The sequence below is a fragment of the Podarcis melisellensis genome, assembly GCF_964234715.1.
Source record: "Podarcis melisellensis genome assembly, chromosome: 10".
Classification (NCBI taxonomy): domain Eukaryota; kingdom Metazoa; phylum Chordata; class Lepidosauria; order Squamata; family Lacertidae; genus Podarcis; species Podarcis melisellensis.
In genome coordinates, this window is record NC_138542.1 from 5,946,037 (window position 1) to 5,970,188 (window position 24,152).

At 40.7% G+C, this 24,152-nt stretch overlaps 1 protein-coding gene across 6 annotated transcripts in view; it reads right to left on the reverse strand.

The window, feature by feature from the left end:
• Positions 1-24,152, reverse strand: part of PHTF2 (putative homeodomain transcription factor 2) — a 69,005-nt gene that overhangs the window by 19,362 nt on the left and 25,491 nt on the right. For 4 of the 6 annotated variants that reach the window (XM_081927702.1, XM_081927704.1, XM_081927705.1 and 1 more), the window contains exons 3-8: positions 20,691-20,747; positions 19,725-19,784; positions 11,873-11,942; positions 9,796-9,954; positions 6,783-6,948; positions 5,587-5,751 (exon numbers count right to left, since the gene is read on the reverse strand). In XM_081927702.1, coding sequence (XP_081783828.1) covers positions 5,587-5,751; positions 6,783-6,948; positions 9,796-9,954; positions 11,873-11,942; positions 19,725-19,784; positions 20,691-20,747 — 677 coding nt within the window. The remainder of the gene's footprint in view (positions 1-5,586; positions 5,752-6,782; positions 6,949-9,795; positions 9,955-11,872; positions 11,943-19,724; positions 19,785-20,690; positions 20,748-24,152) is intronic. The other 2 variants (XM_081927706.1, XM_081927707.1) reach the window with 2 other exon arrangements.

Genomic DNA, 24,152 nt, shown 5'->3' on the forward strand with positions numbered 1-24,152 from the left:
GGCTTTGGCAGGGGAGGGCGGGATATAAATAAAATGCTATTGTTATTATATTTAATAATTATGGTCTACGAGGTGGGGAGAAGACACCTCTTGATGGTAGTAGTGAACAGCATTGCTGCGAATGGCATCCTTGGAAGGGACAGTAAAATCCCTTGCTTTCACCACTGTGTGGTTGCATAAACAGTAAGAGCTGTTTGACAGTGGGATTTGCTGCCAAGGAGTGTGGTGGAGTCTCCTTCTTTGGAGGTCTTTAAGCAGAGGCTTGACAACCATATGTCAGGAGTGCTCTGATGGTGGACTCGATGGCCCTTGTGGTCTCTTCCAACTCTATGATTCTATGAAACATTTTACAGTACTGTGCATGTGCCTAGGCCAGAATGGAGGTGAGGAGAGGGCAGGTGGGCCAATTGGCATGGGCCTATGATTTTGAGGAGACCTACTCCAAGTCCCCCTGGGAGAGGCAAAGGGGGACCTTTTGGTAAAGATTATTGAAATGGGGCCCACATTTCCCATCAGATCTGGGCCTATTACCAGCTTTGCACAGCCCTGCTTGTGCCCTCAGGAGGAAACTGATTCCCAAGGTAACAGGGAGATCAAACACAGTCCTTGTCAACTCTGCCCTTATGGCAGCGTCAAAGAGACTCTTCAGACCTATCTTCTTCATACAGAAGACAAAAAACTGGGAAGTCGAGACCTGGGACTCTTCCCCACATTCTAGTTTTCAGCCAATCAGCTTTCAGCGCTGCCTATTGGGCCTCAGTCCACCAATTAATTTGGATCAAATATTGAAGCAAAAAGGTAAGATGTGGGTATCAGTAAAGTAGAAACTAAATACAAAGTATATCTGTCTGAATCAATCCCTCAAATCACAGTGTTAAAAAGGTCACAGCTATGAGAAGCTGAGGTTCCCAAGGACAGCCACACCTTTTAATGCTAATCTGAATGTGCGCACACACGAAAGGGGTTTGAAAGAGAAAGAATCTGGAACATCCACTGTTCGAAAAATATCCTCTATTTCAAGTCTATAGGTAGAACATAACCCAGAACAAAGAACAAAAGAAGTCAACAAAACAAACACACCCTTAATTTGTTAATGCTTGTGGTCAATGAACCAGAAAGGTAGCCACTATATTAAAAAAGAAGCAAAGTACAATCAACAAAGCAGAGAATTAAACTACCTTTTTGCCATAATCTAATCTCTTATGAAAATCTAATACAATCTGGCTTTCTCTTGAGTAGCAGCTCTACATGGGGGAGTGCAAAACCTTGTCGGGAGGTCAATCTGGAGGATACCCTTGGGTTGCTTCCAGGCCTCTGATCCTGTACCCATTAGGTTAGAATCTGTAGGAGGAAACTCGGTGAACCAGTTAAACCAGTTCCTTTGTTATGGTAATAGCCACTCAGCTAAGCACCCATCATCAGCATCTTAGAGAGGAATAGGTGGGCCATTTCCCACTTCACTTTACTGGATGCCAGGTCACCCTAGGATGGAGAACAATAGGCCAACAGGGGATGTGTTTGGGTTTTGACCAAAGTTGGAAGAGGCCTGCATTGCTCTGTGCTGGACCAAAACTTGGCTTCTCCCTGGGAACCTAATGGGGAGGTGAGATCTGCTGGAGTGTTAAAGCTGTGAGCCCCTCCACCTCATTCTCAGGTAGTATATATGTGTAAATAAAGACACATATAAGAAAATCATAAAGATACCAGAGTCTCAATTGACCTTCATTCCAAGGATCAAAATCCTGGGTAAGTGCTGGAACCCCAGGAGTCTTTCGTAGCTCAGTGATTCAGATGCGTGCAACAATATTTTGACAGAAAGGGCGGCAATGATGCATAAATTTCCTCAATGGTCAGCAGGCAAAGTTGCTAGACAATTCTGTTTTGGGGGAGTTTGCACGAAAATAGTCAAGAAAGCTAAAAGATGGTTAAAGAACATGCCTCACACTTACTATCCTGCTCCAGCAAGAAAGAGGGAACAGAAGCTGCATTTTTTATGTAGGACTGGGAGAAGAGGTGAAATTATAGGCTTTGTGATCTGCAAAGTCTCTTTTGAGGGACTGTATCTCAACATTGGGATGCGGGTGGCGCTGTGGGTTAAACCACAAAGCCTAGGACTTGCCGAGCAGAAGGTCGGCGGTTCGAATCCCCGCAACGGGGTGAGCTCCCATTGCTCAGCCCCTGCTCCTGCCCACCTAGCAGTTTGAAAGCACGTCAAAGTGCAAGTAGATAAATAGGTACCACTCCAGCGGGAAGGTAAACGGCGTTTCCTTGTGCTGCTCTGGTTCGCCAGAAGCGGCTTAGTCATGCTGGCCACATGACCCAGAAGCTGTACACCGGCTCCCTCGGCCAATAAAGCGAGATGAGCGCCGCAACCCCAGAGTCGGTCACGACTGGACCTAACGGTCAGGCGTCCATTTACCCTTTACCTTTACCTATCTCAACATCTGATGTCGGACAGCGGAATTTGCTGTTTGTAGGAGCCTTAAGCTCATCCTGTATATATATATATATATTTAAGAAACTTAAATATTACAGGAATACCTTAAGTCTCCAATGAGACTTTTTTCCAAAGAAAATCAAAGCCAGCTAAATGTGGTTTCCCTGGAACTTCTCGCCACTCGGGGAAACAAGTGTGCATTTTGTTTGAAACTAGAAGTTAGAGCTCCCCTATGAGGAAAGGTTACAGCATTTGGGGTTTTTTTTGGGAAAAGGTAAGAAGATGTGACATGATTGAAGTTTATACAATTAAGCATGGCAGAGAGAAAGTGGATAAAGGAAATCTTTTCTCCCTCAAGCCTAACACTAGAACTTGTGGATATCCAATGAAGCTGAATGTTGGAAGATTCAGGGCAGATAAAATATGGTAAGATTGCTCTGCCCAGCAAATACCAGAAACTTGTACTTCCACGTATGCAAAAGGAGAAAAGGTAATCATATTATTTCTACTGTAATTTGTTCCACCTAATACTGAAGCACTAGCAGTAAGACAAGGAGGAACAACACCATGAAGCTTCAAAATCCAAGTTCTGCTGTGATCTATCACTACAAACAGGCTCTTCTGAAGAAGGAGTTGCCATATTTAACATTGAACAGAGCCTTCAGTCAAAGCACTTTGACTTTGTGAAGGATAGCTTCAAATAACAATTGTTTAACTGGAAACAATCTCATGACTTCAATATTATTGGATTAGCTTTCTCTCTACAAACAAATTGTCTCACTGTGTCATATTCTAGTTTCTTTTTCAATGCTTCTCCCCCCCCCCAAAAATAGAGCATATTTAGAGTTCTGTTTAAATTCACTGATGCTAAAGTCAGCCGTCCAAGCATTTTCACATGGGAGCTTCAAGCTTACTACATCAAATACATAATAATGTATAGCTTTTTAAACAACCCAAACTCTCCATGTTTTGCAACATTTCCTACAAAACAAAATTAAGTTTACAGCTTTGAATTTCCTCCATTAGGGTATAAAAGCTGTACCACATCTCTTTAAATAAAAATAATCCAGTTTACATGCAAAGAATTTGACCAGGACCCTGAGTCTTGGGGAAGGAAGGGATTTTTTTTCAAAATGCCTATTTTTGTATCGTAGATGATGCATGTAATTGCTTTGGAAGTCATGAATATTGCTCTGAACACAGAGCACAGCCAAAATGTATTTAAATATGAAAGATTTCCATACCTTGCAAACTTCTTTACAGTGAAAGATAAATTACATTGTGTAGAATTTATTAGAAACATTTCTACACAAGAGTATTGAAATACAGTACATAATCAAAACATTAAAATAGAGGGTGAAAATGCAACTGAAAAATTAGGGCAGAATTAAAATTATAATAATTGAGCTCAAGCACGAGCTAAGGCAGAAATGTGTTTTTTTTTAATTAAAGAGGGATGGGACCTCCATTGCCTTGATGTGCTTAAATGGCCTGCCAGAAGCAACATGTGATGATTATAATTTTAGTTTATAGGAAACAGCATAATCATATAAGAGCATCAGTGTGACACATGTTAGTGTAATAATGCTGAACACATAAAATGTAAAACATGTCGATGTGGGAAGCTGCACTATCCTTTTTTCTGACTGCTAAATACAAGTGCATTAATATACTTGTTTCTCAACCGTTTGGAACAAATTTTAAAGAAACTAATCATCACTGTTTGGCCAGATGCATAGTTAAAAAGCAGGCTATATGATAATTTACATCTGCAGGATTTAATAGCTTTTAAAGCTTCATATATTACACCAATCAACAAACCTTAGCTTTTTTTGTAATCTAATTGGAGCAAACACCTTTGTGGTTTTTGCTTGCTAGTCAGTCATAGACGGCATCATTTCACTACTGCATAGGTCTTCAGTAGATGGCACGTGACCCACAACTGCTTCAATGACCCACTCTATTTTATTTATGTCATACAATTTATATACCATTTGGTGGTGGTGGTTGTGTTTTTTTAAAAAAAATATCAAAGTGGCTTACAAAAAGGATAAAAAATGAAATCATTAGTAAAAAAAAAACCCAGTAAGAACAACAATGTAAAAGCTTCAAAAATAATTAAAATCAACAATAAGCTAAAACCAGATTAAAACACATGCCAACATTCAACATGTCTTGACAAGCTTGCCTAAAGATAAATGTTTTTAGCAGGGTTGAGAACTTTGCCCCAGGATGAGAATGGAAATTGTGCACCAGCGGCGCAGCAGCAACAGGAGGCCCCATTAATGAAAGCGCGCCTCAGGTTAAGAACGGTTTCGGGTTAAGAATGGACCTCTGGAATGAAATAAGTTCATAACCCGAGGTACCACTGTACCAGCCCTTATACTTGAAACAAACGTAATACAGTGGTACCTCGGGTTACATACACTTCAGGTTACATACGCTTCAGGTTACAGACTCCCCTAACCCAGAAATAGTACCTCGGGTTAAGAACTTTGCTTCAGGATGAGAACAGAAATTCTGTGGCGGCAGTGGGAGGCCCCATTAGCTAAAGTGGTGCTTCAGGTTAAGAACGTTTCAGGTTAAGAACGGACCTCCAGAATGAATTAAGTACTAAAACCGAGGTACTACTGTATTAACTCTCTCCCTCACAACTGCAAACCACCAGCACATAAAATCAGGAGGGGAGAACCCGTAAAAGTAGGGTCTATATAGCAGGCTGAGACGAAATATGAGCCCAGATCTGGAATGGCTGAAGACCACTGCATTAATGAACTGAAACTACAATATCAGAATATGGAAACCTACACTGCAAGACAACTAAGCAACTTTAGAAGAATAGAACCTGATTTTTATTTATTTATTTATTTATTTATTTATTACTTTTTATTGCCCTTTGGCAATGGTTGAACAATATTTTCCACCTAAATGATCAGTTTCTATATATCCACTTGGCATTTTGAAGAAGAGTTGTCTTCATTTGCCAAAGTCAGAAGAACACAGCCACAGGTGCTGGAATACTTTAACAGGATTATACTAAAGCTAGCTGGATGTACAGAAGGATGTCAGCATTACAGATGAATTATTACTTTGTCAGAAAAAGGATAGTGCATCTTTAAGACAAACAAAGCCTTGAATAAAATACAAACCCCGATAAAAAGAAAGCAGCATGCCAGATATCTCTGAAGACAGCGCCAATACTGTAAGAGGTGCTTGTACCGTAGCTCTGCACTGTTCCTTCCTGTGTGTTATCTGTGGTACTAGAGCCATCTCCTTCCCTATGTACTTCCAAATGTGCTGCTTTCCTTAATTTCCTTCATCAGAAGAGATTAAAAGTGGAAGGCATCTTGTAAGTGTCATTCGCTAGCACTACAACACGGTCAGCGTTCTTGTAAGCATGCAAAGAGCTCTGAATTCAGCCATCGGCTGGGCTTAACAGACAGTTTGTTATTGTACATGAGAAAAGTTACATTTTCGTCAGCGTCTTCTCTAAGCACAAAAATCATCCCTCTGAGCTACACAACACCAGTCCAGAAAAAACAAAAATATGAGCACATTATGCATTTAACTAATCACTAACAGCTTCCTGCACCCCATTAGTTAGTTCTATTGTGTTGGTACCAATAAGAGATACCAATCTGTATTGGGTGCAGTTTTAAAAAAATAAATCACAACAGTATTTGTAGCAATTTCATGAGAAGGTCAAACACAAATAAAAGGAACTTAGCAGAACAAGAATACCCCCACCCCCCACCATTTTTTAAAATAATGCATAATGTCAGATTTTAAGCCTTTTTCAAAAATACCGTATTTTTCGCTCTATAGGACGCACCGGACGATAAGATGCACCTAGTTTGGGGGGGGGGGGGGAGGAAACAAGAAGAAAAAAATTCTGAACCACAGAAGCCAGAACAGCAAGAGGGATCTGGCTTCTGGGATAGCCTCTTGCTGTTCCGGCTTCGGGGACAGCCTTTGAAGCCTCCGCAACCATCCCCAAGCTAGAACAGCGAGATGGAGCGCTGCACAGTTCTGGCTTCAGGGACAGTCTTTGAAGCCTCCGCAGGGCAGCGGGGTGCCTTCACCCTGCTGCCCTGTGGAGGCTTTGCGCAGCTAATCCCAAGCTAGAACAGCGAGGCGGAGCGCTGCAAAGCGCTCCGTCTCCCTGTTCCGGCTTTGGGCTTAGCCGCGCAGCCTGCATTCGCTCCATAAGATGCATACCACATTTTGCCTTACTTTTTAGAAGGGAAAAAGTGTGTCCTATAGAGCGAAAAATACGGTAGTTTAGATTCTGAAATAAAAAGTAATCACATGCATAAAAGGGTCACTATGTTAAAATAAACTGTACCTTCGCCTTCTCCCTCCTGTACTTGGAGGTGGTTTAGGGGTTCTTGTTGAAACAATCTGGCAATGCACAGTTCCAAGAAGCAACATGAGCCATACAGGACCTACTACTTCAGTCAGAGGTATATTATGTGTGGCTTCTACTGTGTAGAACAAGACTACTGCAGCAACTTTCAAAGACATGGGGGAAAAACAACCAGTGAAGAATTAAATCTGCAACAATAATTCATAATTAAACAAATGATACTGTTAATAAGTCATTTTTGTTAAACTCAGAAATAAATGTGATCAAACCAAAGTTTATTATTACTATTATTATTATTATTATTATTAATAATAATAATAATAATTATTTATTATTTATACCGCGCCCATCTGGCTGGGTTTCCCCAGCCACTCTGGGCGGCTTCCAACAGAACACTAAAATACAATAACCTATTAAACACTAAAAGCTTCCCTAAACAGGGCTGCCTGTCTTTTAAAAGTTTGGTAGTTATTTTTCTCTTTGACATCTGGTGGGAGGGCGTTCCACAGGGCGGGTGCCACTACCGAGAAGGCCCTCTACCTGGTTCCCTGTAACTTGGCTTCTCGTAGCAAGGGAACTGCCAGAAGGCCCTCGGCGCTGGACCTCAGTGTCTGAGTATAACAATGGGGGTGGAGACGCTCCTTCAGGTATACTGGACCGAGGCCATTTAGGGCTTTAAAGGTCAGCACCAACACTTTGAATTGTGCTTGGAAACGTACTGGGAGCCAGTGTAAGGTCTTTTAAGACCGGTGTTATGTGGTCTCGGCAGCCGCTCCCAGTCACCAGTCTAGCTGCCGCATTCTGAATTAGTTGTAGTTTCCGGGTCACCTTCAAAGGTAGCCCCACATAGAGCACATTCCAGTAGTCCAATCGAGAGATAACTAGAGCATGCACCACTCTGGCAAGACAGTCTGCGGGCAGGTAAGGTCTCAGTCTGTGTACCAGATGAAGCTGATAAACAGCTGCCCTGGACACAGAATTGAAGTATTAAAAAAAATCAATACAGGAAATTTAAACATATGAGCAAACTCTCACTGAAATAAATTCATCTGAAAAGCTTGGTTTTTCTACAGTGCTCTATTTGAAGAGTTAACATGTTTTCCGATATTGTTGTGACAAAACCTTTTAAATATAAGCAGTATACATCAAGATTACATTATACTACACTGCATACAAACAACTAAAATGTTTGGCACAAGCTTTCAGATCTGCTGATATCAGAAGACAACTGGAAAACATATTTAAAACCATGGGAACAGTCACAACAAAATAGGATTGGGACAGGCATATAATGCAGAGCATCTAATATGTGCCTCAATTTGTACCTTTAGGCAAGTTAGTACCTTTGAAGGAGCTGAAATAATGTACCAATGTAACTGATTTATTGCAGTGCTGCATTGTGGATAGTTAATGATCAAGGGACTGTCAGGAACAGTTTGTGCTGAGCTGCCCTCCTGCCACTGGCATCACTGCTGCTTACCTGGATGGAGATGGGCCAAGGTGAGTGCACCAAGAGCTCACTGTCTAGGTAAGTGATGCCCCCCGCCAAGGGCCACTGTTGGGGGCTGAAGCAACTCCCTTATAAAGTTACAACATGATGGCTATATCTTATCACCAGTATCAGAGGCAGTATTCCTCTGAATACATGACAAACATGACTGTGAAGGCTGCTATTGTGCTTATGTCCTGTAGGCAATGTTGACTGACCATAAGCATGTGATTGGCAACGGTGGACTAAATGGACCTTTGGTCTGATCCAACAGGGCCTTATGTTCTTAACAATTTTAATTTAAATATTGCTGTATAGGTATTACCACCCTTAATAAAAAATAAATAGCCGTGGGTAGAATAATAACACTATCTACTATCATATTTGAAACACGTGGTGAGGAAACTGTCAGTATAGAATACATTTTAATATAGTTTTCTAGTGATATGAAATCACTGTCCAAGCTCAAGGATAAACACTGTGTGTTCTTTAAACTAAACTGTTTCTGTTTTCCTTTGTTAATTTCATTATGTTGCTGTGGAGTGCCAAAATGACACCCTTCTCTCAATTTCGTTTTTTATTCTTACACGGTGGAGTCCTTTTCTTAGAAGTTAACATTTTCGGGAATTGCTGTAATTTAGTTTCATTCTTTATAGTCCAGCTCAACATCAAAAAAACGAAGATCATGGCCACTGGTCCCATCACCTCCTGGCAAATAGAAGGGGAAGAAATGGAGGTAGTGAGAGATTTTACTTTCTTGGGCTCAATGCAGATGGTGACAGCAGCCACGAAATTAAAAGACGCCTGCTTCTTGGGAGAAGGGCAATGACAGGCCTAGACAGCATCTTGAGAAGTAGAGACATCACCCTGCCAACAAAGGTTCGTATAGTTAAAGCTATGGTTTTCCCAGTAGTGATGTATGGAAGTGAGAGCTGGACTATAAAGAAGGCTGATCGCCGAAGAATTGATGCCTTTGAATTATGGTGCTGGAGGAGACTCTTGAGAGTCCCATGGACTGCAAGAAGATCAAACCTCTCCATACTGAAGGAAATCAACCCTGAGTGCTCACTGGAAGGACAGATTGTGAAGCTGAGGCTCCAGTACTTTGGCCACCTCATGAGAAGAGAAGACTCCCTGGAGAAGTCCCTGATGTTGGGAAAGATGGAGGGTACAAGGAGAAGGGGGCGACAGAGGACGAGATGGTTGGATAGTGTTTTCGAGGCTACCAGCATGAGTTTGACCAAACTGCGGGAGGCAGTAGAGGACAGAGGTGCCTGGCGTTCTCTGGTCCATGGGATCACGAAGAGTCGGACACGACTAAACGACTAAACAACAACAACAGTTTCATCCTTATAGCAGCTTCTAACTTTTGAGGTAACTTGAGTTTAAAAAATATAAATGGAAATGCATCATTAGAACTCTGAAAAATAAGATTTGGTCCATTTTTTGATCATTTTTTGATCAATGCATTTTTAAAAAACTAATAATGTCATCTAGTTATACCTTGAAGAAGATAAAGGACAAGGAGCCAGAAGAAAATAACCTTTGATGTCACTTGTAGCCACCACCTGAAGAAGAATGGGAAGAAAACAACTCTAACAATCCCCTTTCTAGTCAGAGATGTCCAGGGACTTTCTGGTTTAGCTTTAGCAAATGCAGAGCCTAAACAGAAGACAAACAAATCACTTAGGTTGCATAGCAATATAGACAATTTACAATTACCATTTGACTAAGATAAAATCCTAAGACTTTGCGTGAGATATATATGCCATGGAACATATTCCTGTGTGTGAAGCTGAACTTCTAAAGCTGTGTACTTTCAGTAAAATAAGTAGTAGTACTTCATAAACAACTGTAAATATATTTTGTCCTATACGAAACATGTGTCTGGTACAGGAAATCATATGCGGGAACTGTCTCTAAGCTGGAAACAGAAGTGCAGACTGCCATAGCATGACACATGGGAAATACCCAATGGAATACTGAGTAATTCATCTTTCTACCGTGTAAAACATAATTATAGTATAATGCTATGCATGTTTAGAAGCGAGACTTATTGTGCTCAATGGAGCTCTCTTACAGGAAGATACATACAGGACTGCAGGCTTATTCAGTGCAAAAATTCCAGTGAAAAGCCCAAGTTTTCTTCCCCTTTGTGTTTTGGAATCCAAAATTCCAACATATGAGTGGTACATACTTCTAGAACAGAGGACTACAGTAATAGATGCAAATGCAAATAGAAAAGGGGGAATTTATTTCACTGAATAGAACACCAAAACATGCCAAAGGGATAAGCCTGATGCTGACAGTGGATAATAACAGACCACACATACCTGCCACTATTCCTGGTTCTTTTGCAAGAACTACATACATTTCTACACATACTTCTACAAAGAAAAAGAAAAACAGGACCCAGTCTTGCTTCTACAGCAGGGTTGGGAAATCTGTGGGCCTCCAGATGTTGCCAGATTACAACTCTCAGAATCCCTGACCATTGGCCATGCTGGCTGGTGGGAGACAGAATGCAACAACATCTCGAGGGCCACAGCTTCCGCATCCCTGTTCTACAGGAACAGAATAACAGAATTAAACTAAGCCGTGGATTTAGATCTCTCAAAGTCAGTACTTTATCAGGAACAGCAAAGATAAAAATTCTCTTTCCTATAAATTACAGGGGACTCAGGACTGATCATCTGGTATGGAAATACTGGGTCAAGTATGCCAGGGGTAGCCAATGCAGTGCTTTCCAGTGGTTGTTGAACTACAGCTCCCAGCATCCTCTGTAATTGGCTGCACTGGCTGAGGCCAATAGGAGTTGTAGTCCCACAGCATTTAGAAGGTACCACATTGGCTCCCCCAATGTATGCCATTGGCTCCCCCAATGTATGCCATTGGTTTCTTTTGATTTGCAGCAGGGGAAAATGATAGGAAACTAGCACTTGGGTGGGACTTTTTGAGATTAGTCACAATCAAATGCTAGAGGCATTCAGTGCTCCTGAAATCGCAATTATTAAATGTCTTATGATGAGGGAGACTCCCTCTAACCTCATCTTGACAGGTGATGTCAAGTCATGAAAGTGCGTTATGCAACAGCTATGTGAAATTTCGCTACCTTTATTGAAGTTGCTTCCTGCCAGCTGAATTTCACTGCTCTGAAGAGGGAAACTACTTGGAAGTGAATGTATCTAACACGGCATGTTGTGCACAAGCAAGTTCAGAACTGCAGAAAAATTTAACTGCAGGCTATTACTTCCAAGTTCACCTTGCAAATCCAGCCTACCCTTGATCTAAAAATAAATAAATCTGAGAACGCACATTTGAGCAGCATTCTGGTTTCTTTTAATCAATTACACATGAATCTGTCCACAGAGTTTTTACATTGCAACTGCCCCACCTGCAATAAGCTGCACACTGATGGGGGTATAACCAGGCTAGGAAATACAGTACACAAACACCATATGTATTCCCCTTTAAAAAAAGATGTCCCCAAATGCACTCTATCATGTAAAACAATAAAATAAATAAATAAATTGACATATTGATCAATACTGCATTCCATATTTAAGAGATCCATTCCTACCTCTTACAAGATCAACATCTATGAGATCTGGCTTTACATGCCCAGTTTTCTTTGGCTTGTTTCTCAAACCCTGTAATATGCAAATAATATTGAATTATTATTATTATTATTACAATTAAAGGAAAAACATTTTTCATATGAGCAGGGGCCAGTAACGGTGGTGAACTTAAAGTTATCAGGTTTTCATCTCCTGAACTGAGCACTATTTCCTATTTGAAATCTACTTTTAAGAAAGATTCCAATTTGCCATGTATCTCTACTAATGAAAAATAATTTTTGCTTTAAAAATACAAGTATATTGCTGATGCAAATACAAAGGTATAATGAAAATTACTGTCTTTATTATATTTCCCAGAACACCTAAAGGAGTTAATTAAGTTCAATTATGCAGCCACATACGAACACACACATGCTTGCCAGAGTTAGTAAATACTTACTTTGACATCTATTTCATTTTGCCTTTAATTTTCAAAGAAACATATCCACTAGACTTTGAAATTCAAATTGTGGTACAAGAATAGATGTAAACTTATTACAGGCCTCTTCCTAAGTGTTTGAAGTTTGTCTTTCTGAGAGACAAAATGTACATCATGAAGCGTCCAAGCTAAAACTTGTGTAAATTTACAGGCTAAGAGAAAACTAAAAAATAAATAAATCAGAACACACCTCAGTATTAAGTATTTGTTTCTAAAGTAAGGATCTAAAACAAGTTTCTAAATTAACTTGTCACTTCAGAGAAAAATATCAGAACATCCAATATACTGAGGACAAAACTTACTATTCATCCTGCTTTAGAGAGATTTCTATTTGCATCTCTGTCAACCTATCTGCTACCTATCGAAAGCATGGCAAAACCTGATATCAGATCACACTGACCCTTCTGAACTACTCAGTAGCCCCCCTGGCCCATCTCAAACTCTACAATTGCTTATAGCACACATGGACAACCTTTTCAGTAGCAGCCTTTCAACATCCTCTACTGACAGGTGCTGTCCTACACTGACATTCTCCAGAGCTGGTGCTAGATACAGGGCTCTGAATATCACTTTGTCCATCTCGTAATCTTCAGCTGCACCCTGAATCACATGCAACAGGAGAGACCACTTATTTTAATCCTGTTCACACTCTGCTAGAAGCTGTTAAGTATCATATATACTCTCCCCGATGCTTTTTAACATCTTTATGCGCCCCCTTGCCCAGATTATCCGGAGCCTTGGGCTGGGCTGTCACCAATATGCTGATGACACTCAGCTCTATCTGCTGATGGATGGCCACACTGACTCGGCCCCGAACACACTGACCAGATGCTTGGAAGCTGTGGCTGGATGGTTTCGTGGGAGCCGACTGAAACTAAATCCTTCGAAGACAGAGGTCCTATGGCTAGGTCGGGATAGCATGGGGATGAGGGACCAACTCCCTTCTCTTGCGGGGGCCCAATTAGTGCCATTGCCTTCCGTTAAGAGTTTGGGTGTAATCCTTGACGCCTCCCTTTCCATGGAGGCGCAAGTTACAGCAACAGCCAAGGCGACATTTTCCCACCTTCGCCGCATCAAGCAGTTGGTCCCTTACCTTTCCCGCCCCGACCTGGCCACAGTGATCCATGCAACGGTCATCTCCAGGCTTGACTACTGTAATTCGCTCTATGCGGGGCTGCCCTTGAAGCTGTCCCAGAAACTCCAGCGGGTACAGAATGCTGCAGCGAGGCTCCTCACGGGGTCTCTGCCATGGGAGCATATTCACCCAGTGCTTTTCAAGCTGCACTGGCTCCCGGTGGAGTACAGGGTCAGATTTAAGGTGCTGCTTTTGAGCTTTAAAGCCCTTCACGGCCTAGGACCCTCGTACCTACGGGACCGCCTCTCCTGGTATGCCCCACGGAGAGCCTCAAGGTGCATAAATAACAACACCCTAGTGGTCCCAGGCCCTAAGGAAGTTAGATTGGCTTCAACCAGAGCCAGGGCCTTTTCAACTCTGGCCCCGGCCTGGTGGAACGCTCTGCCTCATGAGACCAGGGCCCTGCAGGATCTGATTTCTTTCCGCAGGGCCTGTAAGACAGTTGTTCCGCCTGGCCTTTGGCTTGGAGCCAATTTGATTCCCTCCCTCCCTCTCTCCCCCCTTCTTTTCCTTCTCCTCCTGCGATGAGGCTACATTTTAATATTTTAATGTTCCATTATTTTAATGTTATGTTTATTCTTGTTTTTAAGTTGTAACCATTCATCTTGTTTTTATTATTGCTTGTAAGCCGCTCTGAGCCCGGCCTTGGCTGGGGAGGGCGGGGTATAAATTAAAAAATATTATTATTATTAAATTATTATATGCATTTTCCTCTTATGGAAAACACACACTGGAATTTAGCTTAAATGCTAAATATTAATTAATTAGCTTAAATACATAATAGATGCTAGATAGATAGATAGATGCTAGATAGATAGATAGATGATAGATAGATAGATAGATAGATAGATAGATGATAGATAGATAGATAGATAGATAGATAGATCCCTGAACGATGTGGCTCAGTAGCCACAATACGACCAAATTCCAACATACAGACGCATCTAAAATGGACAGCTAAGTTCACAATACTCATAGTGGAGGCCTGTAGCAAAAGAATTGGCAAGTATTTTTAAATCAGTATGTGAATCATAGGATTGCCAAATCACAATACTCTAGTGATAGTAGAAGCCACAACCAGTAGGATTTGCCTGTCCGGTTCTAGAAGAGCTATAAAACCTATACCCATGGCCCACAATCCCAAGCTTATCCATTCCCCTCCGGCACTGTTCTAATATTAAGTTTTGCTTCAGTCCTTACATAATCCTCAGCTATTCCTTACTGTAGCCTCATGTCTTCCTTTGTTTCCTCACATTGTGTTTTACATTAACACCTACTTTGTCTTTCTTGTTTCCTATCTATCTCTTGGCTAGTGTCCTAGCACTGCACTATGGGACATGGAGAGGACACGATATAGATTTTCCTGACTGCAAAGACTGGGTTTTCTTCAGAGCACCATCTCAGTCTCTGTCTCCTCTGCTCATTTAACAAAGATTTATTCACCACTCCTTCCCTTTAGGTTCCTGTTTTTTAGTCTCCAGGTCTTCTAGCTTTCTGATTTCCTGGGATGTCTTCAGCCTGCCCCACAAAGCTACAAATCAGTGTTCTAAACTCCAATTGTTCTTGGCGCATTTTGTGACAGGGAATTTCATTAGTGTGAGCAGTTTCTGAGCTCTGGGCACAGTACTGTGTCTAAGATTTCAGATTAAAACTGCGGAGTGGAAGGAATGGAGGACCATTCTCTGCCTCCCCACTTCCAGCTACTCTCTGAAGACTGGAATAGTGAAGAATACTGGATAAGAGACCCTCTTAAGCAGGGGTCAGCAACCTTTTTCAGCTGTGGGCTGGTCCACCGTCCCTCAGACCATGTGGTGGTCCGGACTATATGGGGGGGATGAACAAATTCCTATGCCCCACAAATAACCCAGAGATGCATTTTAAATAAAAGGACACATTCCACTCATGTAAAAACACGCTGATTCCCAGGCTGTCCACGGGCCGGATTGAGAAGGCAATTGGGCCGCATCCGGCCCACACGCCTTAGGTTGCCTACCCCTGCTCTTAAGAATATTAGGGGAGTGGGCAGGGGAAGGACTGGACCATGTGAAAAATGAACATATTTTTGCTGCAGTTCATTAATTTTCAGCTTTGTATTCTTGTTATAAAAAAGCACACCTAGACATTCCATTGTTGTGCCCATAACCTAGGTTTAAGGTGCCATTTAGCTCCTATCTTTCATATCTCAGTTTCTAACACTGCTACAAATACCTCTAAGAAACTTACAGATAGGTAGCCGTGTTGGTCTGCCATAGTCAAAACAAAAAAAATTAATTCCTTCCAGTAGCACCTTAAAGACCAACTAAGTTCTTGGTATGAGCTTTCGTGTGCATGCACACTGTGTGTATCTAAAGAAGTGTGCATGCACACGAAAGCTCATACCAAGAACTAACTTAGTTGGTCTTTAAGGTGCTACTGGAAGGAATTTTTTTTTGTTTTGTCTAAGAAACTTAACACTAGCCAAACTGGACAACACCCACTTCCCAGAGATGGTCACTTAGCACCAACCTTGAAGTGCTTTTTGTATCAGGTGGAATTTTTACCTTTTAGATTTGTGTTTGCTTGGGCATTTTAATCCTGTTGAAGAGCAGGATAGAAACGGTTCACTAAACAAAATTAAAACTTTCTTTTCCCTCACAGAGCTGGGCCTGCAAACACTGACAACATTGTTCCCTGAACAGTTTGGATCTTACAGCATTCCAGGCTATCAGATCAGCTCAACTAATCAATGTCAAAAGCTTCACTGCTGCAACCACAATAGATTATAGATCTGCCAAGAGAATGTAGAGCTCCAGTTAAAAGGAAATTGAGAAGGTAGTTACAGACACTTGGAAGTTGTTTATAATGATAACAGGGCTTCAAGTTAAACATACACCACTTATTAGATAAGGCAAGTTCAAACAATTATCTGTTAAACTTCAGACTAAATGAGACTATAAAAGACAAGATTACTTCTTGTAAAACTATTAAAACATGAACACACACACTCACACCCAAGCAAGAAGTCTGGCAAACCAAACATAGGTTGACAATAAGAAAGCCAAGAAGGAACTTTATGAGCAACTTCATAGTGATGTAAAAATGAATAACACTGGTAGCAGGGTAGCAAACAAGCTGTACAATGGAGACATTAGACCAAAATAAATAAATGGAGTACTAAAGGAGACAGGAAAACTGCAGAAAATCCTAATGAAGCCGAAGCATACAAACTCATGAGACATTATTTTATGGCAGAACAAAAATATGCATGTTAAATACTGTAGTGGTAAGAGGACACAGAATGTATAACAAGCCATGATGATGGTTGCATTTTGCAAACATAGCAGTCATAATCCAGGAGGGCAGGTTATTTCATCAACCAGAAGCTGAGTAACACATAGGAAGCAGAGAATAGAAGTAAACTTATTTATCTGGCATCTGGCAGCAGAGGCATACTGTGGACCTTTCTAGTTGCTGTGTTTTACCTATGGAAATTCTGTAATAGTTGTTGTGTTATTCAAATAACAGCACAGTTTTCAGGTAACTCGAAACCAAACAATGGTTCAGTGTGAACAAGCAAACATGCAGGTTCTTGGATGGTGGCCAGCTTCTCCCACAGTCCTGCTGCTGCTGCCATACCACTCAGAACTAAACTTTGGTTGGGCTTAATGTTACGTCAAATCCAAATCTTGATAAAAAGTGAGAATCTTCCCCTTCTTTTTGCCCAAAGGAAAACTGGATCCCATACTGCGAGTGATGAACACATTATGAATCTATGGGATTTAATACTTCAAATCATTCCCAGTTTCAGCTGCTGAGAAACCTTTAGAAGAGTTTCCTGGTCACCCAAATATGGCACAACTCAAAAGAAGAGCAACAGAGTAGCCAAGTTGTAGCAGAAGACCACTATTAAAAATTGTAAAATCCCAAATTACCACAAGCTTCAAAAGGATATTTCCAAACTGGGTGAATGGACCACATATGAGATCCAACAAAAGCAAAGAACAGAATTATGTGCATGAGAATTAAAGCCTAATTTCACATATGTGCTGATGCGGTTTGAACTGACTACCAACAACCCCAGAAACATCCTGGGGCCATAGTGGAAAATTCACTAAATCTGTTAGTGCTACTGCAGTAAAAGAAGTTAGTGTTGAGAATGGTTAGGAAAGGGATAGAAAGAGAAAACAAATAACTGATGTGATTAGAGACTTGTATCCAAAGAACATTTTTAATTAGGAAGTATACAAATCATAATAAAGAACAAAATAAAAACAGCCAATAACCTCATTTTAAAAACTGACAACATGCACAAATGTAGAATTTTGTGCATAGTTCTAGCTGCCTCATGTAAAAATGAGAAGGTACAGATAACTTTATTGCTGCTTCACTGTACTTATTCTATAGGTCCATTCAATTGTTCTCTTTTAATGCTTGTCTGTTTTAAACTCACTCTAATGTTTTTATTATACTTTCAGGTGTTATTCTGTAAGCTACATTCCGGCTTAAACAAATGAGCAACTGAAATGATAAGAGGATTGAAGTGTTTCCTCTGTAAAGGAAGACAAAAGTTTAAATTTGGAAAAGGATTATCGAGCAGAACCACTGGTTCTCACAAGGTGTAGAGGGAGAAGATGGCAAGTGTGCCAAGAAGATTCAAGGACTGTCAATATTATATTTTGAGAATGATACATGATCCTATGTAGCTGCATTGTTTTATACTTTCTGGATATCCCATGATAATACAGTATTATAAAATAGCACTACTAGGCTAAGTTATTTCTTTTTATTTTCCAATGCATTACTTATCAAATTTTTTAAAATGGTGTGGTGTGAACAAATTTTTATTCTGAAAAGTGTGGCTCAGAGAACGAAGTATGAGAACCACTGCTATATACATTTATAAAATTATTTGTATTGCCTGTATAAAATTATTCATCCTCTGCCCAATGTTATAAGAGTTTAAAATGATGTATTTAGGACAAACAAAAGTAGCTGTATTCTATTGCACTGGATAAAACTTACAGAATTCATTGCCAGAAAATGTTGCCATCGACATCAGCAGATATATATATAGGCACAAAAACTAAAAATTAAGCCTTCAAGTTCAGGCAGTTTGTAATCTGGTAAGCCAATGACGGAGGCAGAGTGCTTGACCAGATGGACCTTGGCTTGTTCTTAGGAGCTCCAATGAGATCTAAGAGTACATCAGTAGAAATCTCAATGACATCAACTGGCCTATTCTGAAAAAATCTGGTGTGTACAGTACTTTGTTAGTGAGTCATACTGCCCGGTGTAAACCATGAAAGTGCTTGCTCATTGCCCCCTGCTTCAATATCCCCTCCCAGCACTACTACTGTGTGTTCGTTCTTCTGTCAGGAAAAAGAACTGGCGTACATGCAGCAGGCACAGCACTCTGTCAGTCTTATCTCACTCCTCCATCTCTCTTCCTGACAGAGGAGATAACACAGGTAGCATACACAACAACCATATCGCTCAGCTGTGTTTTCCCAGCTGATGAAACACAGCCAGCCTCACAACTGAATGAAATGCATGCAGGTAGGCAGCGGGAGGACGAACCACTAGGCAAGTGCATTTTCCACCTGGTTACTTGCACTGAGACAACAGTTTCAAGGCGAGAAGCGTGTTACAAAGTTATCTATTACTGTCTGTTTGAAAGGACTCTCACTAGTTGCAGAGTTTTGTGGAACAAACCACTAGATTCCCAATAGTTAGATCATAGCACTCAAGCCAACAGAAGCTTGATTTTAGCCTTTTTCAAGTGCAGCACATTCAGAGCTGGAATCTAATGGTTGTTTTCCATTTCATTTCTGGAAAATGAAAAGGTGCTGTTTCGGATGGTAATGATATACAAAAATATGGAACCACAATAGATGGCCAGAAGGTATAATATCATATCAAAGGAAGCAGGAGTTTATTATAATCCCAGCATTACAGTTTCTTGTCTCTTTAGAAGAGTGGGTGAATCCTTAAATGAACCAAACAACGTAGCCCTATGAATGTCTATTCAGAAACAAGTCCCACTGAGCTTAATGGGACTTAATTCCAGGCTAAAGTGTAGGATCACAGCCTAATTGTTTTAAATGGAAAACAGAAGTGATGCTAAAGCATTTAGATGCTTTTGAAGTAGTTACTTATTCATCAGATACTTGAAGGCTTTTGTTAGTCACACTAAGATGCAGAGAGACAGTTAATCTACAAAAGCTGTTTTGTTTAACACAAATTTCCATAATCAAGTACTTACCAATTTAATAAACTGTTCAAAACAATGACAGGATGAAAAATGAGGAAAAGTAAACTGGAACTATAAAGGTAACCATGTGATAGTCAGTGATATCTGACCAAAAAGCATGTAAAATATGAAGGGAATTATCTATGATATAGCATAAGGCAGCTTAGTGCAACATAACTAAAAACACCCCAATATTATTTTTAAGCACTGTAACTGGGAGTTCCCCAAGTAAAAGATCTATCCTAGCTGTTTCCTTTAAGGAGGCTCCGCCACATAAAAACTCACATCCACACCAAATAGTTTTGATGCAAGTGAGAGACAAACCCTAACCAAGATTCCATAATCTAAAGAGTTCCTACACCCACAAAATGTCCTCTCCCACCCTAACTCTTGTACCAGTGTGTTTTTTCATTTCAGTAGAACTTATTTAAAGTTTAACCCACCCACCACAAAAAACTGCAGATTGGTAAGGATGACCATTACTATCACTACATGATAACAAAAGAATTCACAAATGCTATTAAAATAATTCACAAATGGAACATCCTTTGTCCGGGGGGGGGGGGGGACAGCACACACCTGTGTCACAATAAAGTCTTATCAAAATAAATTCTGAATTACTATATATCCCTGAGATATATAGTATAAACCTGAGAACTATGTGCTTTATCGTGCTTTCTCAATGACAATATAAATAAGAGAGGACAAGCTTCTCAAAAACTTCCCTGCTGCTTAATGACTTTCCCCTACAATACACATTTGAGGGGGACATTGGACATATTCTTGAGTACACATAGCTGTCATAGGACAAGAACTAGCCCAAAGACACCTTGCTCACACCCTGCACCAAAAAATTGCACCCCAGAATCCTTTGCACAGGAGTTGTGCAGTAAATTAAATGATTTGGAGTGAGCTTTTTGAGGATATGAAGTTTGACATTCAGTACCATAAAACAATAAAAATAAAGCTTAAATTTACCTTGATTTCTCTTTGTTCTACAGATTTTTCCCATATTTGCTGGTCATATGCCCCAATCTAAACAGGAAAGAGGAAAGTCTACATTAAAATGAGATCATTCACAGTATAATCAGAAACAACACCCGCACACCCTCACCACACTTAAAGTCTCCAAGAAAGCATGTGGATCCAAGACTACTGCCAGAAGTGTTTCCGCCAGTGGTAGCCAGTGTAGTACTCCAGAACAGGGCAATCCAGAGGCAAGGCACAGCCAGCTATGGGTCTTCTGGATCCTAAACCATTTCCTGGAGGTGGGAGAAGGAAAAAACAATACAAGCACCCCCACTTTTGGCCCTGGAAAATAGGAGTCAGCAGGGCTTTAGAAGTCGTGACTGATCCACTGTTCTGCCCCAGTGCTCCCAGATACTGCTTAGGACTGTCTGACAAAAAAAAAGCTACTTTTCTCTCAGAATCTACATGTAGTCTATGTGCCTGACTCCTCGCAGGATTTCTTTGAGCATCAGTTGCAGACTCACAGTGCTGACAGAAAAGGAACCAAAACAAATTACTTGAGGCTTACATCACTTTCAAGAATGGTTCTCAATAGGCCTGCATGTGAAAATACCAAATCGGAATCTACATAACATATCAACAACTGCTCCATTCGCAGGATACTAGATTTCTGTCTGGTCCTGTACGTAGTTTGCGCTACGTGGACAACCCATTTGATCAGTTACTATTCCTGTCTGCATGCTTAGATAAGGACCATGCCCGGGTGTCAAATATTAGGCAGAGAGGCTCCAAACTTTCAGCTGTAGTAGATTTTATTAGAACAAAAGCCAAAAAAAATCAGGTTACACTCAGGATGTCAATGGAAATGTTAAGAAGCTATTCAGACATAAGCATGGCATTTCAACCACAAACCTTAAGATCTTACACACACACCAGCAATACATTTGAACCTGATAAAACATGATTTGCATAAACCATAGTTTACCTATGCATACTGTCATGTGTGATTCTTGTTTGTGGGCAAAGTATAGCTTGCCATTTGCCTGGAAAATGGGAGAAATTAATCACTACACAAAACGGGAAGACGGGGTGCAAGAGCCTGAGGCCTGTAGTTATAATATTAAACTGTGATCTAACTTTATCCTTGAACAGCCTCAAAGAGAAAAACAACCACAGCTTAGCTTCATTTTATAAAGTGGCTACTGACTTTCAGAAGATGATTTGCAGTGTATGTTCCTTTAAATAATTCTTTGCCCCAATATTATTTTCCTGGTTTTGCTATAGATTTAAATATTCTCTTCAAACACCCTTTCCTCCCGTTTCAGACTTTTGATGTTTGTTTGTTTTCATTTACCTCGTTTTTGTCTTTTCAGCCATGCCACACTGAACTGTCATCACTTCCTCCACTAGTGGACTCAATTGGCGTGCGCCAACAGAAAGGGAACCAAAACAGAGCACTGAGAAACAAGCAGAGGAGGGGAGAGTGTGGTGCTTTGCTTGGTTTACAGCAGGCATAGGCAAACTTGGCCTTCCAGATGTTTTGGGACTACAACTCCCATCATCCCTAGCTAACAGGACCAGTTGTCAGGGATGGTGGGAGTTGTAGTCCCAAAACATCTGGATGGCCGAGTTTGCCTATGCCTGGTTTACAGCTTATATTATTCTGGGAGGTTGGCATAACTTGCCAGCAGCTGCTCAAGTGGAGTGAGGATACACAACATCTGTTGCAGGTGCCACTTGTTTCAGAGCACTGATCAAACTTGACCACAATGCTGTTTGTTTCATCATGTTGTTGTGGTGAGAGTGTTGCACTAACTGGTCAAAGCCCCACACAGAACTTGAGCCACTTACTATGTTTTGGCCTAATCTAACTCACATGAAGTTCATAATCATCATGCTTTCCTCAGGGAGGCAGGATATGAATGTAAAAGATAAATAAAATACATTTCTAAAGGAAATATGCTTTCAAGAACAGATGACTTTTGCACGGACATCAAAGTCGTACTTTTCTGAAAATTACACAAAACACAGCTCTAACATTATTTCAAGAAGCCTCTTCTTTCCCATAAAAGTTTCAGCTATTTTTTCATTAAAAGTCAACCACATTTTAAGCCTCTTCTTGGTGGCTAAACCTGGTTTTGCCAAATCTTCTGCCTACTTATACTCTATTCGTAGATACAGTTGCAAGTGTGTAATGAATCCAACACTCAGTGAAACAATTCCTATCTGTCAGGCCTCTAAAAAGGATCAGAAGATGTTTTGTATAGTAGGCCCTAACATAACCCTCAAGGTTAGAGCAAACCTTCGGAAAATCCAACTGTTATGTACAAAATATATTTGAACAAAACAGGCTATATTTTCGAAGCATACCTACAGCTGTATACACCTTCCAAAGTAGTTTACTCACCTCAAACTAAGCCCCATTGAAGTCAATGAGACATCCTTCTGAACAGATATGTACATTCACTAACAATGCAAAACCTGCTTCAAAAAACTGAACTACTCTTGAGATTTCTTTCTGTCTGACTCTCTTCCCTCAGACATATTGTTCATAACCAGAGTTATGACTACCATGACACTTTTAGCTGTATTTAATAAGCAGTGATACTTCTGAAGTGTCGCTAAATAGCTCAGCATAGTTTAATTAAAAAAAGCTGAAGACTACAAACATTTGATCTCCTAGGATACTTGTGCTGCAATCTTAAACTCACTATTTTTATTATTTTATTTAACCTCTTAGACACCGAATAAATGTTACTCACGACTATGAAGTTACTATGAACTTGATTTATTTTTAAGCAAACATCTTTAAGACTGCATTGCCAAGAGGTCAAATGTTCAGCTTAAGATTTCAAAGCATTTCCCTAACAACACACCCTCAAAAACAGCCTCCTACATTTTTCTCACTAGATCTCCCTGGCCCTGCATGATAGGGAAATCCCTGGCTCTGTTGTTCAGTTCTATTTACAGGGAGGAGAAAATGAAGGGATATACTATAAACAGTCGTAAGTCACATAATAGAGGGACACAGGTGGCGCTGTGGTCTAAACCACTGAGCCTGGGGCTTGCCAATCGGAAGGTCAGTGATTCGAATCCCCACAACGGGGTGAGCTCCCATTGCTTGGTCCCTGCTCCTGCCAACCTGGCAGTTCGGAAGCACGTCAAAGTGCAAGTAGATAAATAGGTACCACTCCGGCGGGAAGGTAAATGGTGTTTCTTTGCGCTGATCTGGTTCACCAGAAGCAACTTAGTCATGCTAGGCACATGACCCGGAAGCTGGATGCCGGCTCCCTCGGCCAATAAAACGAGATGAGCGCCGCAACCCCAGAGTCTGCGACTGGATCTAACAGTCAGGGGTCCCTTAACCTTTAAGTCGCCTAATATGCCATCCACGGTATATAATTATAAGCCAGATGAAAGAACACTAATATGCTGAGAGGGAATACTGGAGACAAACTAATGCTAAAGAAA